At 45.9% G+C, this 20,128-nt stretch overlaps 1 protein-coding gene across 1 annotated transcript in view; it reads left to right on the top strand.

Annotated features, from left to right (window-relative positions):
• The first annotated feature begins 2,058 nt into the window (after positions 1–2,058).
• The window catches only part of LOC120033992 (noelin-2-like), a 40,066-nt gene continuing 21,996 nt past the window's right edge, over positions 2,059–20,128 (top strand). Inside the window, exon 1 of the mRNA XM_038980392.1 lies at positions 2,059–2,202. Within this exon, the coding sequence (XP_038836320.1) occupies positions 2,059–2,202 (144 nt within the window). The remainder of the gene's footprint in view (positions 2,203–20,128) is intronic.

Genomic DNA, 20,128 nt, shown 5'->3' with positions numbered 1-20,128 from the left:
TCTGACAAGATCAATCAGTCACCATACACAAAGAGGAGAGGGGATGACATGGGCATACTGTCACACCCAGGCAGTCTGTCATCATTATGAGTGGCTGCTGTTTTAGAGGGTCATTTGATGCTGACGCATAATCCCTACAGGGTAAACTGACACCATCTTCTATGGGCAGAGTAAGCAGAAGGTCTGAAACATGACACTATTGCCTGGTTCAAGAAACACTTTCACAAGAACAAGAGAAAGTAATGATGATAACAACCACCACCTGATGAAAATGATGATAATCAACTGCTTTGCATGGTTTCCACATACTCACTCCACCACCCCCACACTAGCACCCACCTGGGTGATGCACGACATGGCAGCCATTTTGCTCCATGAAAAGCCTGTTAATTCCTACTTCATTTCACAGTCAGATCCATTAGGCTTCCAATTTTCTCCACTTCTATAATTACCTCCCTATTATTGATTAACTTTCTATTTCATCAACTCGTTTAGTTAGTTAGGTCCACACTGAAAGCTCCTCGCATGGCCAGTACTTTGAGAGAGGGGGTTCGTTCAGCTTGAGTTAAAAGATAGCAGTGTGGGGGAGTGTGTGCCAGTAACAGTCAGAGGTGTGTGTGTGTGTGTGTGTGTGTGTGTGTGTGTGTGTGTGTGTGTGTGTGTGTGTGTGTGTGTGTGTGTGTGTGTGTGTGTGTGGCGGCGGCGGCGAGCGGGTCTGTAGCGGTTGAGTGTGCATATTACAGGGTGATTAAGGAGGAGTCAGGAAGCAGGGTAACTGATGGGCTGTCAGGAGAAGAGGAGAGGAGGAGAAGAGGAGCTGTGGGCTGGAACACATCGTTCCTCTTCCTCATTAATACCCATCCCACACAGCCTGCCTACTCACCTCCTCTTCCTCATTAATACCCTGCCAAGAATGCCTACTTACTCCTCCTCCTCTCCCTAATTTCCCTCCTCTTTACTCCTTATGTCCATCTCAACATGGAGCCTCTTCCACTTCCTTCCACATTAATACCCACCTTGTCATCCTCCTCCTCTCCCTCCTCTTCCTCATTAATACCCACCCTGCTTGCCTCTTCTCCTTCTTCCTCACCCTCATCCTCTTCTTCATTATACCCTCACCATGCAGCCTGCTCCTTCTCCTCCTCTCCCTCATCTTCCTCATTAAGACCCACCCTGCTTGCATCTTCCTCCTCCTCCTCCTCCTCCTCCTCCTCCTCCAGTCCATCTGAGTAGAGAGGGGGTTGTGTATGAGGTGATGCCTCTGAACAGGCTGCAGGCTAGCTGTGAGTTGGACAGAGTAATGGAACCCAACACAGTCTTGGTGTTGAACACTGAATGTCCTGTCCTGTCTTGTCTGCACTCATCTACATACCCTTGCAGCCTCCCTCACAGTCTCATCGTCTCTCTCTGTGACTGTGTGCTTTTCAATGAACACACTAAAGAGTCAGGAGAGAACTGCGATAGAAGGCGTGAAAGAGAGGGAGAGACGAAAAATAAAGGAGGGACGTAAGCATGTAAAGAAAGGCTGGAGTAAGGGAGGAGAGGCTGACAGCCAGGGAGTAGAGAAGAAGGCAGCCAGGGAGGGGACGAGAGAGAGGGAGGCAGCCAGGGAGGGGACGAGAGAGGGAGGCAGCCAATGCGCAGCTCTGCATCTTGAGAGAGAGCGAGCGAGGGAGAGAGAGGCTCTGGCAGGCAGTTGCTCTCAGACGGATAGACCCAGTGTGATGCTGCTGCTGGATGTGAGCTCCTGTCCTCCTCTGCCCCTCGCTCTGGTTCTACCGCTGGCTGGCTGACTGACTGACTAAGCCTGGGTCTGTGGTTATCAGAGCTGCTCTAGTTTCTTCCCTGGGCTGAGGAGAGAGCCACCGTGCTGGGGCTGTGTCTCTGGCTAACTGCCTGTCCGCCTGGTTCTCTGCTCCTGCCTGGCTGACTAACTGGTCCCGGTGCAGGCAGGCAGAGTGGGGTGATCTGAGCGGAGGAGAGGTGGAAGAGTGCAGGGCAGGGGGGTGGTAGGGGCTGAGGAGCGCGGAGCGGTGTGGAGGTGGGGGGACAGGCGAAATGAGCGTGCCGCTGCTGAAGATCGGGGCGGTGCTCAGCACCATGGCCATGGTGACCAACTGGATGTCCCAGACACTGCCCTCTCTGGTGGGACTCAACGGGACCACCGTCTCCCGAGGGGGCACCTCCGAGAGGATCGTCAGCGTGCGTACAGTAGATTGCTCTTTTCCCATCCTTTCTATCTGTCTGCTGTGTGGATGAGTTGGAGACCGGGTGAGGGGTCTCAGAGCGGTAGGGTGGTTGAAGTGGGGTTAGGGGGTTGGGTATCGGAGAGGGTCTGTCTCACGGGTGCGGCGCTAAGAGAAATGATAGAGGATGAAAGCGGTGCATGTGAGAGCGATGCTGCTGGGAGACAGACGAAGTGGGAATGATGTTCAGGGTCTTGTGTGAGTGACGCTCCCAGGGAACCGATCCAGAATGATTTTGCTGTGTTGATTGCTGGGAGGAGAAGGAGAATCAGGGGAGAAGTGCCATGCTGGTGAATCCTCTGTGTGCTGTGGGTGATCAGAGCTGGGATACTGCTGCTGTGGTGAGGGATGAGGATGTTGACTGATATGTAAGAGAGCTGGAGGGTGTAACTGATGATATGCCAACTCTGAGGTGATGATGATGATGATGATGGGGGGGGGGACTTGGGAGATTTGGGCTCCAGCTCCTACACACCCTATTCCAGTTGGATGCGTATCTCGTTCCCCCATCTCTCTTTCCTTCGTCCCCTGTGTCAAAATGGACCGATTCTGTAAAGGTGTATGCCTTCAGAATCCAAGCAGGGCCCTTCATTTTGTTATCTCCTTGAAAGGTACATTATGTTGGGTTTCATGTGAGGAGCGTGTTAAAAGATTGAGATGTGAAGGTTTGTGTAGCTTGTTGTGGATGTACACGTGTGTACACTGTGATGTATGTGTGGTGTGACTGTGCATATGGATGCGAACGAGAGGTGTTGAGAAGTGTCAAGCAGAGGAATGCATCTGTCACGTTCAGGATCATTAGTAGTGAGTGATAGCCTTTGGTTCTTTCCTGGGTCTATTTTCATGGCATCTGCTCCCTTATGAAACACCCAGCCCTGATGAAATGTGTGTGTCCAGCTCTGTCCGTGTGTGTGTGTGTCCAGCTCTGTCTGTGTGTGTGTCCAGCACTGTCCATCTGTGTGTGTGTGTCCAGCTCTGTCTGTGTGTGTGTGTGTCCAGCACTGTCCATCTGTGTGTGTGTGTCCAGCTCTGTCTGTGTGTGTGTGTGTCCAGCTCTGTCCGTGTGTGTGTGTGTCCAGCACTGTCCATCTGTGTGTGTCCAGCTCTGTCCGTGTGTGTGTGTGTTTGTGTGCGCGCATGCCACATGCCTGCCTCATTGACTGCCTTCCTTTGTGTGTGTGTGTGTGTGTGTGTGTGTGTGTGTGTGTGTGTGTGTGTGTGTGTGTGTGTGTGTGTGTGTGTGTGTGTGTGTGTGCACTTACAGGTGTGTATTTATTGGTCAATTCTCCCAATGGTCTCAGGAGCTGGGGTCCATCTGTCCAGAGAATTATGACTCTATCTTCCCAATCTTTCCTCTATCACAGAGCCCTATCCTCAATCAGTCCAGTCTTATCATAAAAGCCTGCTGCACCAACAAATACCACTTTATTGCACTGAGGCACCCAGCTGTAATAACTGTCTCAACGGCTCACTGGAGGAAACATTGTTTATGTTTTCACGGTTGAGGCTGAGCTCTATGAAGGTGTTGACCTTGTAGAGAGAGGTCTAGAAAAACATTCCCTGAGATGTATTTATCTATTCTACAAGCGCAGCTCAAGCCAGATATTTCTCTTCAAGTTCAATATCAATATAGCTTGTGTCTGATCTGTGTGTTTTTCAGAGCTTTAGCTTTTGAGGAACTAGGAATGATGACATTCCCATAATGTCCCTGAATGAGTAGTACAGGAGTGGTTCTGCTTCCTGCCTGGGTGGGTGTGGTCTAAGTGGACTTCTTCTCCAGTGGACATGGACTGCAGGACCTGGCTGCTGATTGGAGGACAGCTCATAATAATGGCTAGAACGGAGCAAAAGGAATGGCATCAAACACAAGGAAACCATGTTTGATGTATTTGATACCATTCCACCTAATCCGCTCCAGCCATTACCACAAGCCCATCCTACCCAATTACGGTGCCACCAACCTCCTGTGGTCCCAATGTCCATACCAGCATCCCACTTAGAATTCATGGCCAATACATGACATCATTTGAAGTAGATGGTATGGTAGTATTGATAGTAGTGTGGCTATTGAAACAGAGCCATGGTCAGGAGGGGCTTTGAGATCCGTTCTGCTTCCATGGTTGTTCTGGTTCAACAAAGCGCCAATTGGTGTTGCTCCTTATTTTTCATCACTCTCAAAGCAACATCGAAGGCTTCCATCAAAAACATTTTCGTATTTTAAAGTCTTAATGACAAATTCTTTGAGACATGGTAGATTGGGTGGATTCTAAACACATACAACTCTCTAAGGTTCAGCCATGCAGATGAGCTGGAGGTTAAACCTATGGAAGCCATGGGGGTTAAAGCATTAGAGGAACATTTGACTAACGTTGTTGTTAGGTTAGTTTCAAACCCGCTAGTCCTTTCTTGGGTCGTCTAGTGATGTTGTGGTGCCAGTGTCCCGATGGCCATGTATGGCTGCTCCTCACCCTAATGTCCCCATGCATGATCAATGTCCCACATTCACACTCCTCTGAGCTACAATCAATCTGCTCCTCACCCTAATGTCCCCATGCATGATCAATGTCCCACATTCACACTCCTCTGAGCTACAATCAATCTGCTCCTCACCCTAATGTCCCCATGCATGATCAGTGTCTCACATTCACACTCCTCTGAGCTACAATCAATCTGCTCCTCACCCTAATGTCCCCATGCATGATCAATGTCTCACATTCACACTCCTCTGAGCTACAATCAATCTGCTCCTCACCCTAATGTCCCCATGCATGATCAGTGTCTCACATTCACACTCCTCTGAGCTACAATCAATCTGCTCCTCACCCTAATGTCCCCATGCATGATCAATGTCTCACATTCACACTCCTCTGAGCTACAATCAATCTGCTCCTCACCCTAATGTCCCCATGCATGATCAGTGTCTCACATTCACACTCCTCTGAGCTACAATCAATCTGCTCCTCACCCTAATGTCCCCATGCATGATCAATGTCTCACATTCACACTCCTCTGAGCTACAATCAATCTGCTCCTCACCCTAATGTCCCCATGCATGATCAGTGTCTCACATTCACACTCCTCTGAGCTACAATCAATCTGCTCCTCACCCTAATGTCCCCATGCATGATCAGTGTCTCACATTCACACTCCTCTGAGCTACAATCAATCTGCTCCTCACCCTAATGTCCCCATGCATGATCAGTGTCTCACATTCACACTCCTCTGAGCTACAATCAGTCTGCTCCTCACCCTAATGTCCCCATGCATGATCAGTGTCTCACATTCACACTCCTCTGAGCTACAATCAGTCTGCTCCACTTGCTTTCCGTCCCTTTCCAACAACCAGCTGAGCTGAGCTGGTCCATGGCTGTGTGGCACTTCACTCAGCATCTAAAGAAGTTCACCATAGTGAGTTCTTCAAAACGACTGAGCAACACGTGCCTGAGTCCAAACATGACTAGCCTGGGTATGGTTAGCCTGGGTATGGTTAGCCTGGGTATGGTTAGCCTGGGTATGACTAGCCTGGGTATGGTTAGCCTGGGTATGGTTAGCCTGGGTATGGTTAGCCTGGGTATGGCTAGCCTGGGTATGGCTAGCCTGGGTATGGTTAGCCTGGGTATGGCTAGCCTGGGTATGGTTAGCCTGGGTATGGCTAGCCTGGGTATGGTTAGCCTGGGTATGGTTAGCCTGGGTATGGTTAGCCTGGGTATGACTAGCCTGGGTATGGCTAGACTGGGTATGGCTAGCCTGGGTATGGCTAGCCTGGGTATGGCTAGCCTGGGTATGGTTAGCCTGGGTATGGCTAGCCTGGGTATGGCTAGCCTGGGTATGGCTAGCCTGGGTATGGTTAGCCTGGGTATGGCTAGCCTGGGTATGGTTAGCCTGGGTATGGCTAGCCTGGGTATGGCTAGCCTGGGTATGGTTAGCCTGGGTAGTGCAAAACCACACCGTGAATAATCCAATAAAACAAGACACAACCTTGACACCAGACGGTATGGCAGGACTCTATTACACTATCAAATAAGAAACAAGTGTGTGTGTGTGTGGGCAGTCTGTCAGAAACACACTCCACACAGTGCTGTTGTCACTTTGATCTCTTGTATTAATAATAACCCAGCCAGGCAGAAGGCTGAAGAAGGGAAATATCAAAAGAGCCGAAGGAACAAACAATGGTCCCACACAAAGAGAGAGAGAGGCCTGCCACTCAGTTAGGGTCACTACGCTAGTCTGGCTGCATGGTGTCCATGACTGTAAACTTTATCACGTCCCAAGGCCAATCTAATAAATCTGACTCCATGATTGATTTATGACGGCAGATGAAAGAGCCAACTCAGATTAAAGTCGTTAGGTGGTCTTTTATCCATATTCATACATTATTTTATGTTTGATGGTAGAACCTCTTCTCTTGTTATTTGAAGCTCTTAGATCCTCTGTATGAATGAATATTTATATCTCTATGATGAATATTTATGAGGTATGATATAGCATGGAGTTAGAAGATATAGATATACATCAGATAGATAGATCACTTGTGGAGATGCTCTACTGGACACATTCCCCAATCATCCTGACTGCAAACACACACACATACAGTTGAAGTCGGAAGTTTACATACACTTAGGTTGGAGTCCTTAAAACTCGTTTTTCAACCACTCCACAAATTTTTTGTTAACAAGCTATTGTTTTGGCAAGTTGGTTAGGACATCTACTTTGTGCATGACACAAGTCATTTTTCCAACAATTGTTTACAGACAGATTATTTCACTTATAATTCACTGTATCACAATTCCAGTGGGTCAGAAGTTTACATACACTAAGTTGACTGTGCCTTTAAACAGCTTGGAAAATTCCAGAAAAATTATGTCATGGCTTTAGAAGTTTCTGATAGGCTAATTGACATAATTTGATTCAATTGGAGGTGTACCTGTGGATGTATTTAAAGGCCTACCTTCAAACTCTGTGTGTTTTTGCTTGACATCATGGGAAAATCAAAAGAAATCAGCCAAGACCTCAGATTAAAAATTGTAGACCTCCATAAGTCTGGTTCATCCTTGGGAGCAATTTCCAAACACCTGAAGGTACCACGTCCATCTGTACAAACAGTACGAAAGTATAAACACCATGGGACCACGCAGCCGTCATACCACTCAGGAAGGAGACGCGTTCTGTCTCCTAGAGATGAACGTACTTTGGTGTGAAAAGTGCAAATCAATCCCAGAACAACAGCAAAGGACCTTGTGAAGATGCTGGAGGAAACAGGTACAAAAGTATCTATATCCACAGTAAAACACCATCCCAACCATGAAGCACGGGGGTGGAAGCATCATGTTGTGGGGGTGCTTTGCTGTAGGAGGGACTGGTGCACTTCACAAAATAGATGGTGAGATTGTGGATATATTGAAGCAACATCTCAAGACATCAGTCAGGAAGTTAAAGCTTGGTCGCAAATGGGTCTTCCAAATGGACAATGACCCCAAGCATACTTCCAAAGTTGTGGCAAAATGGCTTAAGGACAACAAAGTCAAGGTATTGGAGTGGCCATCACAAAGCCCTGACCTCAATCCTATAGAAAATGTGTGGGCAGAACTGAAAAAGCATGTGCGAGCAAGGAGGCCTACAAACCTGACTTAGTTACACCAGCTCTGTAAGGAGGACTGGGCCCAAAATTCACCCAACTTATTGTGGGAAGCTTGTGGAAGGCTACCCGAAACGTTTGACCCAAGTTAAACAATTTAAAGGCAATTCTACCATATACTAATTGAGTGTATGTAAACTTCTGACCCACTGGATGTGATGAAAGAAATAAAAGCTTAAATCATTCTCTCTAAAATTATTCTGATATTTTACTCTGATTAAATGTCAGGAATTGTGAAAAACTGAGTTTAAATGTATTTGGCTAAGGTGTATGTAAACTTCAACTGTATACACTGAATGTACAAAACATGAGGAACACCTTCCTAATATTGAGTTGCACACCCTTTTGCCCTCAGAACAGCCTCAATTCGTCGGGGCATGGACTCTACAAGGTGTCAAAAGCGTTCCACAGGGATGCTGGCCCATGTTGACTCCAATTCATCCCACGGTTGTGTCAAGTTGGCTGGATGTCCTTTGGGTGATGGACCATTCTTGATACACATGGGAAACTGTTGACCGTGAAATACCCAGCAGCGTTGCAGTTCTTGCCACACTCAAACCAGTGCGCCCGGCAGATACTACCATACCCCGTTCAAAGGCACTGAAATCTTTTGTCTTACCCAATTCACCCACTGAATGGCACACATACACAACCCATGTCTCAATTGTCTCAAGGCTTAAAATTCCTTCTTTAACCGGTCTCCTCCCCTTCGTCTACACTGATTGAAGTGGATTTAACAAGTGACATCAATACAGGATGATAGCTTTTGGATGCACGTGGTCAGTCTACAGTATGTCATGGAAAGAGCTTGATCCTAATGTTTTGTACACTCAGTGTAAATATATATATACAGTGTTCTAGTCAAAAGTTTGGACACACCTACTCATTCAAGGTTTTTTCTTTATTTTGACTATTTTCTACATTGTAGAATAATAGTGAAGACATCAAAACTATGAAATAACACATGAAATCATGTAGTAACCATAAAAGTGTTAAACAAATCAGAGATTCTTCAAAGTAGCCAACCTTTGCTTTGATGACACCTTTGCACATTCTTGGCATTCTCTTGTCGTGGAAATTCTTCCCTTACATTCTCAACCAGCTTCATGAGGCCGTCACCTAGAATGCATTTCAATTAACAGGTGTGCCTTGTTAAATTGTGGAATTTCTTTCCTTCTTAATGCGTTTGAGCCAATCAGTTGTGTTGTCACAAGGTAGGGGTGCTATACAGAAAATAGCCCTATTTGGTAAAAGACCAAGTCCATATTATGGCAAGAACAGTTCAAATAAGCAAAGAGAAACGACAGTCCATCATTACTTTTATTTATTTCATTGTTTTATTTATTTAAGTCAGTTAAGAACAAATTCTTATTTACAATGACGGTCTACCAAAAGGCCTCCTGCGGGGACAGGGGCTGGGATTAAAAATAAAAAATAAATACAATATAAATATAGGACAAAACACACATCATGACAACACAACACTACATAAAGAGAGACCTAAGACAACCACATAGCAAGGCAGCAACACATGACAACACAACATGGTAGCAACACAATATAACAACAACATGGTAGCAACACAACATGGTAACAGCACAAAACATGGCACAGACAACAGCACAAAAGGCAAGAAGCTAGAGACAACAATACATCACACAAAGCAGCCACAACTGTCAGTAAGAGTTTCCGTGATTGAGTCTTTGAATGAAGAGACAGATAAAACTGTTCAGTTTGAGTGTTTGTTGCAGCTCGTTCCAGTCGCTAGCTGCAGCAAACTGAAAAGAGGAGCGACCCAGGGATGTGTGTGCTTTAGGGACCTTTAACAGAATGTGACTGGCAGAACGGGTGTTGTATGTGGAGGATGAGGGCTGCAGAAGATATCTCAAATAGGGGGGATTGAGGCCTAAGAGGGTTTTATAAATAAACATCAGCCAGTGGGTCTTGAGACGGGTATACAGAGATGACGAGTTTATAGGGGAGTATAGAGTGCAGTGATGTGTCCTATAAGGAGCATTGTTGGCAAATCTGATGGCCGAATGGTAAAGAACATCTAGCCGCTCGAGAGTGCCCTTACCTGCCGATCTATAAATTATGTCTCCATAATCTAGCAGGGGTAGGATGGTAATCTGAATCAGAGTTGGTTTGGCAGCTGGGGTGAAAGAGGAGCGATTACGATAGAGGAAACCAAGTCTAGATTTAACTTTAGCCTGCAGCTTTGATATGTGCTGAGAGAAGGACAGTGCACCGTCTAACCATACTCCCAAGTACTTGTATGAGGTGACTACCTCAAGCTCTAATCCCTCAGAGGTAGTAATCACACCTGTGGGGAGAGGTGCATTCTTCTTACCAAACCACATTACCTTTGTTTTGGAGGTGTTCAGAACAAGGTTTAGGGTAGAGAAAGCTTGTTGGACACTAAGAAAGCTTTGTTGAAGAGCATTTAACACAAATTCCAGGGAGGGGCCAGCTAAGTATAAGACTGTATCATCTTCATATAAATGGATGAGAGAGCTTCCTACTGCCTGAGCTATGTTGTTGATGTAAATTGAGAAGAGCTTGGGGCCTAGGATCGAGCCTTGGGGTATTCCCTTGGTGACAGGCAGTGGCTGAGACAGCAGATTTTCTGGCTTTATACACTGCACTCTTTGAGAGAGGTAATTAACAAACCAGGCCAAAGACCCCTCAGAGACACCAATACTCCTTAGCCGGCCTACAAGAATGGAATGGTCTACCGTATCAAAAGCTTTGGCCAAGTCAATAAAAATAGCAGCACCACATTGCATACCCGAGAGAATACTATAGACATCAAGAAAGCCAGTCAGTTGATTATTGACAAGTTTTTCCAACACTTTTGATAAACAGGGTAAAATAGAAATATGCCTATAACAGTTAGGATCAGCTTGATCTCCCCTTTCAATAAAGGACGAACCGTGGCTACCATCCAAGCAATGGGAACCTTCCCAGAAAGGAGAGACAGGCTTGGCGATTATAGGGGCAGCAACCTTAAAGAAGAAAGGGTCTAAGCCATCTGAACTAGATGTTTTTTTGGGGTCAAGTTTAAGGAGCTCCTTTAGCACCTCGGAGTCAGTGACTGCCTGCAGGGAGAAACTTTGTAGTTGGGCAGGGGGGGGGGGAAAGAGGGAGAAGCATTGGGGATAGTCGCATTAGAAGGGGTGGGAGATGAGGAAATGTTGGACGGGCAAGGAGGCATATAGGAATCCTGACTTAATGAAGTGGTGATAAAAGAGCTCAGCCATCTGCTTCTTGTCAGTAACAACCACATCATCAACTTTAAGGGACATGGGCAGCTGTGAGCAGGAGGGTTTATTCTTCAGGTCTTTAACCGTTTTCCAGAACTTCTTGGGGTTAGACCCACAGAGGGGAGAATTGCTCCTTAAAGTAACTAACTTTGGCCTTCCGGATAGCCTGAGTGCACTTATTTCTCATTTGCCTGAACGAGAGCCAGTCAGCCTGAGTATGCGTGTGCTGAGCCTTTCGTCAAATGCAATACTTGAGGTGGAGTAACTCTGCAAAATCACAGTTGAACCAGGTGCTCTTTTTAATTCTCATTTTCTTTATGGGGGCTTGTTTGTTAACAATACCACAGAAAATATCAAAAAAGGTCTAAGCGTCTTCGGCAGAGGGGATCAAGCTGATTCTATACCATTTTATAGAGGCCAGTTCATGAAGGAAAGCTTGCTAATTAATGTTTTTTAGCAAGCGTCTATGACAAATCAGAACAGGTCATTTCACTGAGCAGCCATTATGAACACAGGCTGTAAAACAGTGATAACTAGGGTCATTACAGACAACATCGAGGAGAGTAGCCTTTTCTGTGTGTTTGGAGTCATACCTTGTGGGATTGGTAATAATCTGAGAAAGATTTAGGGAGTCCCATTGCTTTAGGACTTGGTCGGGTGGTTTAAGCATGTCCCAGTTTAGGTCACCTAGCAGGACAAATTCAGACTTAGTGTAAGGGGCCAGGAGAGAGCTTAGGGCAGGTTGGGTACAGGCCGGTGCTGATGGAGGACGATAACATCCAGCAACAGTCAACAAAGAGCTATTTGAAAGTTTAATGCTTAAAACCAGTAAATCAAATTGTTTGGGGACAGACTTGGTGGTGACAACCGAGCACGGAAGGTGATCCTTGGTAAAGATTACCACTCCCCCACCTTTGGAAGATCTGTCTAGCTGAAATACCCGCAAAACACCAGTCTTAGTATCAACAGTGAAGAGGCGACTCCGAGATGCTGGCCTTCTAGAGGCAGAGTTGGAAAAAAAAAGCCATATCTCAGACTGGCCAATAAAAATAAAAGATTAAGATGGGCAAAAGAACACAGACACTGGACAGAGGAACTCTGCCTAGAAGGCCAGCATCCCGGAGTCGCCTCTTCACTGTTGACTTTGAGACTGGTGTTTTGCGGGTACTATTTAATGAAGCTGCCAGTTGAGGACTTGTGAGGCGTCTGTTTCTCAAACTAGACACTCTAATGTACTTGTCCTCTTGCTCAGTTGTGCACCGGGGCCTCCCACTCCTCTTTCTATTCTGGTTAGAGCCAGTTTGCGCTGTTCTGTGAAGGGAGCATTGTTTTTATTCATTGTATTCCCTTCCTGTCCTTACTTTACCAATGGTTGCGGGTGTTCATTTCAGAAGGAGATCACTAACACAGGATGTAAAGTTGGCCCATGTTCCTCACTAGGACTTTGTATGGTTGTGCCATAATAGCACTTCAGGCCCTTCCACTGAGAAGAGCAGTACGTGACAGGAGCAAGAGAAAGAGAGCGGGAGGGAGATCTATCGGCACAAGAGGCACATACGGATAGAGAGTAGAAGCAATAGGGACCTTTAAAGAGGGACCGGGGGAGGAGGGAGAGAAGAGAGTGATGAGTTTATGAGTCATATTATTGACCAGTAGCCATGCTGTGCTGATTGTGGTAATCTGTTTTACTCTGGACTACATGGGGAGACCAGGGGCCCTGCTGCTGCTGTGTTGCTGTGATTGTGTGATTCTTCATTGAGTTATATTTAAGACCATCAGCTGGCCTGCGTGCATTCAGAGGTTGTGGGACTACTGCTCATTTGAGGTGTGTGTGTGTGTGTGTGTGTGTGTGTGTGTGTGTGTGTGTGTGTGTGTGTGTGTGTGTGTGTGTGTGTGTGTGTGTGTGTGTGTGTGTGTGTGTGTGTGTGTGTGTTTGTGTGTTTGTGTGTTTGTGTGTGTTAGCTCGCTCACCATGGCAGGCCGGTAATGAGGGAGAGGTTTAGGTGATCTTTTGGCCATGACATAATTATGCATATCAGAGTGGAGCTGGAGTGTTTGTAACCCAGCAGATAGAGACAGATGTTTCCTGCCTGGCTGTGGGCAGGGAGGCAGCGGCTAGGGAGGCAGCGGCTAAAGACGGAAACACCAAGCAGGCTACATCACGTTGCCGAGAGACACACTCACTGCTCACTATCCCTCAAATACTGTACTCCAGGCTTGGAGACCCCTATTCTCTCTTTCATCTGTCCTTCATCTCCCTCTCTGACTCGCTGTCTCTCTTCTTCATCTTCCTCTCTCAGACCCCTTTTTATCCCCTCTTGCCCTTCTCTCAGACACAATCTCTCTCTTCCTCCCCCTCTCTCTCGCTGCTTATGAAAGTTGTAATAGACTTCCCGTCACGCTTATAAAGTGGGGAGCTGCAGATTTATAATCTAATTTATCCCGGTTTTACAGCGCTCAGCTCAGCTCTGCTCCGCTCCAGGGTCGGCCTAATGAAACACTGGAGGAAGTCAATCCTGCAGGCTTGAGCCCGCAGCGTAGCCCAGCCGCGAACACCTAATTGGTTAATCCCCACTGTAGTTAGTTCATTGGGGCTCGACTTGTAATGAGGCTGGCTGTGAGCTGATGGGTGAGGCGGTGGATAGCTGTTGAGATATAGTAGATGTTTGAGGAGGTAGAGATGCCAGTGGCAGGGTGGTGGTACTGCAGGAGATTGGGTCACCACGATAGAGACACTGTGACATCACCCACAGGTGTGTTGAGCTCTCAATTTATCAGTCTTTATGGTCATTGGTCAGTCTGTGATCAAAGATTGATCATTGGTTACTTATTTGGCCATTGATTACCTATCTCCCCATTGGTCATTCACCTGACCATTGATCACTTGTCTGAGCATTTATCACTCATCTGTTTATCCACTCAGATCCTAGCGTTCAATCTCAATCTAAACTCAGCTAACTGTTTCTCTTTAGGACAATGTTTAGAGGTTAGAAAGAAACACAATCACCCATAGTTCAATGATGAGTGAGCTCAGTGATGGCCACAAAGAATTCAGCCTTCTCCCCTCATCTCACCTCAACTCACCTCTCCTCATTTCATCTCTCCTCATCTCAGCTCTCCTCATCTCACCTCTTCTCACCTCACCTCTCCTCATTTCACCTCTCCTCTTCCCCACCTCCAGCAGGTATGGTACTGAATGTGTCACTCACTCTTCTGACTGTGCAGAGATAGAGACAGAGATAGAGACAGAGACTAGCTACCAGCTCAGCAGCTAGAGGAAATTGCTTCCCTCTCACTGAAATTAGACCCTTTTCCTATTTTCTCTGTCAGCCTTTCCTATTTTCTCTGTCAGCCTTTCTTTAACCGCATGTCCCTCTCTACCTCCTTCACTCTCTGTCTAAGTATCTCTCTGTCAATCTAGCATGGCAGGATGGCAGGATGGCTGGTGGTGGGGGTGGTGTGCTGTGGTGGTGTGGCAGACCCGGGTTCAAATAGTATTGGTTACCTTTCAAATACTTAGAGTATTTAATTGAGCCTGTCTGGAGTGCCAGATGGGTGGGATTTGCACTTTTGGGTTTTCTCCATTGGTTCCATTATGCCAGACGAGCTTAATCAAGCACCGTTCAAGCATTCAAAAGAAAACAAATATTATTTGAACCCATGTCTGATAGAGATGCCCGGGGAGAGAGGAGAGATCCTAGTGATGATTCATGTGGAGGGGGCAGGTCAGACGTCTTAAGAGCAATGTAATTTTCATTTTAGTGACTAAGCCCCATTTGATTTGTAATCCCCCATCCCCCGTTGTTTTTATTACCGCTGTCATCTCCTTAATGGGCTTTCGCATGGCAGCATTGGCTGTGACATCCCCAAATCTGCCGCTTTACATATTCTATGTCATCTGCAGTTCCTAATGGAGCCATTTCTGGGACACCAGCAGCACCTCTCTCCTCTCCTCAAACAGCCGTCTGGATCTGTCTGTGACTGTGTCGACTGTGGGAGAACAGGATTATAGTCAGGACTTGCTTTGCTGCCTCTACAAACCTGAATGTTCAGTAGATTCAGAGCTCTTTTATCATAAAGACTAAGTTAACATACATGTTGTACTACATACACAGTTCTCCATTCAACTCCCTGTCTGTCTCAGTCAGTCAGATACTATTCAAGCTTGGCATTTGAAGCTTATAGCTTTTCCCTTGATGCTCAGGAGATTGCTGTTGAAATGCTAATGAGAGGCTGGGAGCATACATGCATGGTGCGAGCGCGTACTGTGTGTACAGATGCTAGATGAACCATTGTAAATATGCCTGTTCTCGTCCCGGGAGAGGGAATTTAATAACAATCATATTTACATAAATAAGTGGGTGTTGTGTAGCAAAATGTCAATTCACTTAGATCAGACTCCTACACACCACTACTGCTGCTTATGGTGGCTGATGTTTACATGGGTATAGATCTGCAGCTCCTGTGTGTGTGTGTGTGTGTGTGTGTGTGTGTGTGTGTGTGTGTGTGTGTGTGTGTGTGTGTGTGTGTGTGTGTGTGTGTGTGTGTGTGTGTGTGTGTGTGTGTGTGTGTTGTGTGTTGTGTGTATATATACACGTATATCAACAGTATCTGCGCTCCTGAAGCTGCGAGACAAATTAGCGCAGCTGCACCTCTACCCCCAGTTTCCTCCTCTCCTCTGCTCCCCCTGCAGCCACCTGCTCCCTCCTCTGCCATTACAGGGAGATGAGGGAAATGACTTCCAGAAGTAATAGGTGGGTGGTAATGAAATTGGGTCTGATTTTAAAAAGCTCTTCATTTAAAAGTCAGTGTTATGAAACATTAATGAACAGGTGATGTCTCTCTCTCTGCGTGAACCTTCTCAGCACCAGTGAATTGGCTGGAGAACACAGTCACCGTATGTGTGAAGATGTGAAGATAAGAGGATATGAGGGCAATGGTGGAGCATGTGTTGTACATGTGTTGCTGCACCAGATGTTTTGCATATTCATTTCATGATCATTAGGCTGATTATATACAGCTGGAGCATGTATGGTAGGCTGCATCATGTGCTGCGTGTAATATTACTGCGCCTGATGTTTTGCATATTGCTTTGTAGTGTTAATGACTAGTGACGGGGAAAAATGGACACAGTTTCATATCGAGATATTTGCTTGTTAGTATTGGCCTACTTTAAATATATTTTTAGTGAGGGAAACATTGCTTTGTAGTGTTAATGACTAGTGACGGGGGAAAAATGGATACAGTTGCATATCGGGATATTTATTCAGACAATATATTGTATTGTGTAATTTTGACAATATCGCAATATTATTTTTGCACTAATTGGCTGTACCTGCACCAAACTCCAGTATTTCTCCATCATCTTTTTAAATAGGGAGCCAATTTAAATAGGGAGCCAATAGGGAGCCAATTTTGTTTACTGCACTTTTATTTCCATGACTGATCAAAACTCGTATTCTCATGGCTCTCTCTTGTCCCTCTGCAGAAGACACATGGTGAGCAATATGTTTGGAACAATGAAACACAATAAAATCACAGTATCAAATTGCAATACATACAGAATCGTGAGAATCACAATATACTGTGTGTAGTATCGGCACCTAAGTATCGTGATAATATCGTTTCGTGAGTTCCCGGGCAATTCCCAGCCCTGTAATTGATCTGACATTTAGGCAGAGGAATACTGGAAATAGGAACGGATCAGTAACATCTAAACCACACGGGCCACGTTGCGTGTGCAAGCCTTGCAAAATAAATGTACACAAACATGTTATTCAGTCATTTCAGCTACACCACTCGGGCCCGTGAACATGCGTAGTGTCTGTGTAGCCAAGCGCTAAACTAGATCTTGGTTCTAATTGAGACACTTAATGTCCAGCCTCTCCATTCTACTCATTGGTGTTCAGGAGCATCCAACCCCACGTGGGTATTTGAACAATGAACGAGGAGATATTAATCGTAGATAACTAACAAAAAACTCCAAGAGCATCATTTTGATAATTTTTTGGGCAATAGCGTAAACGAAATGTATTTATTAAACTGTTAGAAAGCATCGGCTCAGAACGGGATTGCTAGATGACCAGTTTTTCTAGTGTTAATAGTCGGAGTAAAGAAACGTGATTTTGTAAGACTGCGGGTCAAAATCCTGCAAAGATCCTGCAAAAAAAGGAACAAATGCAATGCAGGTCTCCCAGGACAAATTAGCTAGCAACAGCAAGATAGCTAAATGTCCATGAATGTTTCATGTGTGTTTGACACGCCCCCATATGAATATAGTTGTTTCAATGTTGATATTTTAGCCTGCGTGTGATGATCGCGTCTGGTGTGGATGGACAAAATCAACATGCGCATGATGGAGGATGCACTCTAGTGGCCGGTGTAGTCAGTATGTGGACACCCCTTCAAATTAGTGGATTTGGCTATTTCAGCCACACCCGTTGCTGACAGGTGTATGAAATTGAGCACACAGCCATGCAATCTCCATAGACAAACATTGGCAGTGGAATGGCCTTACTGAAGAGCTCAGTGACTTTCACCGTGGCACCTTCATAGGATGCCACCTTTCCAACAAGTCAGTTCGTCAAATTTCAGCCCTGCTAGCGCTGCCCCAGTCAAATGCTGTTATTGTGAAGTTGAAACATCTAGGAGCAACAACGGCTCAGCTGCGAAGTGGTAGGCCACACAAGCTCACAGAACGGGACCGCCAAGTGCTGAAGCAGGTAAAAATGTCCTCGGTTTCAACACTCATTACTGAGTTCCAAACTGCCTCTGGATGCAACATCAGCACAATAACTGTTAGGTCGGGAGCTTCATGAAATGGGTTTCCATGGCCAAGCAGCCACACACAAGCCTAAGATCACCATGTGCAATACCAAGCGTCAGCTGGAGTGGTGTAAAGCTCGCCGTCACAGGACTCTGGAGCGGCGAAAACACGTTCTCTGGAGTGATGAATCACACTTCACCATCTGTCAGTCCGACAGACTAATCTGGGTTTGGCAAATGCCAGGAGAATGCTACCTGCCCCAATACATAGTGCCAACTGTAAAGTTTGGTGGAGGAGGTTTAATGGTCTGTGGCTGTTTTTCATGGTTCGGCCTAGGCACCTTAGTTCCAGTGAAGGGAAATCTTAACGCTACAGCATACAATTACATTCTAGATGATTCTGTGCTTCCAACGTTATGGCAAAAGTTTGGGAAGGCTCTTTCCTGTTTCAGCATGACAATTCCGCTGTGCTCAAAGCGAGCTCCATACAGAAATTATTTGTTGAGATCGGTGTGGAAGAACTTGACTGCCTGCACAGCCCTGACCTCAAACCCATCGAACACCTTTGGGAGGAATTGCAACGGCGACTGCGAGCCAGGCCAATCGCCCAACATCAGTGCCCGACCTCACTAATGCTCTTGTGGCTGAATGGAAGCAAGTCCCCCCCCGTAGCAATGTTCCAACATCTAGTGGAAAGCCTTCCCAGAAGTGTGGAGACTGTTATAGCAGCAAACAGGGGACCAACTGTCACGAACGTCGTAGTGAGGAGACCGAGGCGCTGCGTGATTTTTTAATAAACGAATGAACCACTAAACAAACTAACAAAAACAACAAAACGAACGTGAAGCTATAAATAACAATGTGCTGACAGGCAACAACACATAGACAACTACCCACAAAACCTAAATGGAAAATGGCAACCTAAATAGGATCGCCAATCAGAGACAGCGATAAACAGCTGTCTGGGAACCAATTCAGGCCACCATAAACCTACATTCCCTAGACATACAAAATCCCCATAGATAAACTAAAAACCCTAGACAAGACAAACACACCTATACCCACCCTCGTCACACCCTGACCTGACCAGAATAATACAGAAAATATAGAAAACTAAGGTCAGGGCGTGACACCAACTCCATATGAATGCCCATGATTTTGGAACGAGATGTTCAGCGAGCAGGTGTCCACATACTTTTGTTCATGTAGTGTAAGTAGTGTGCTTTTCTTTCATGCTCTGGACTGTTATCCCACTAAACAGGCAGCTGGTTTGAAGATAAAACAGGATCATGCATGAAGAAGAGAATCAGATTCATGGTTCTGAGATTGAACCACTAAATGTGTCTGAGATTGAGGAGCCAGTTAAGACCTGCCACGTTCTGTCATGCCCCAGAACCCTCTCTTCTCTTCTCTGTGTCTCAGACTGATCAGACACACACATACTCCACCCTAATTCTAATTTAGGCAGCCGACAGATAGAAGGGAAGGGAAGGAGGGAGGGAGGGGGCAGAGAGGGAGAGAGACGGAGAGAGCGAGAGAGATGGAGAGAGAGAGATTAGCCTCAGACTAGAGAATAGAGAGTTTGAGCTGCAGGAAACTCTGTGCAACTTGACGATGTAAAGGTGGAATAATAAAGAGCACAGACAGGAATATTGCTCACAGTAACCGGCTAGACAGGCCACTGTGACATAAAAATATTACTGCCTATTTGAATAACATGCATTAAAATTGAGAGAGAGAGAGAGAGAGAGAGAGAGAGAGAGAGAGAGAGAGAGAGAGAGAGAGAGAGAGAGAGAGAGAGAGAGAGAGAGAGAATTGGCTCCCAGGGTGGCTGCTACTTTATACTCCAAACACATAGTCCTCCTGTCTGTCCCCCAAGCCATTCTAATCTGATTGTCTTTCTCTCCACTTTCGATGGGCTTGTGTCCTTAATTGCATTGCTCTTCTCTCTCATTACAATTGACTTTGTATTCTGTGTGGGGGTTTGTGTCCATATGCGTGTGTGTTGTACTAAAGCCATGTTTGCGTGTGTGTACGTGTCTCTTACAGGCGTGGGTGTGTGTTTCTGTACAGTATGTCGGTGTGTGTGTGTTTCTGTACAGTATGTCAATGTGTGTGTGTGTGTACACTACTTCTCCTGATTGGATTATTAAGAGAGACATCCATCCTCTCAGCCCCTCAATGGTGCTCTGGTAAAGAGCAGCGCTATCGATCCCAAT

Source organism: Salvelinus namaycush, chromosome 41 (assembly GCF_016432855.1).
Source record: "Salvelinus namaycush isolate Seneca chromosome 41, SaNama_1.0, whole genome shotgun sequence".
Lineage (NCBI taxonomy): Eukaryota > Metazoa > Chordata > Actinopteri > Salmoniformes > Salmonidae > Salvelinus > Salvelinus namaycush.
This window is presented reverse-complemented; position numbering and strand designations above follow the sequence as displayed.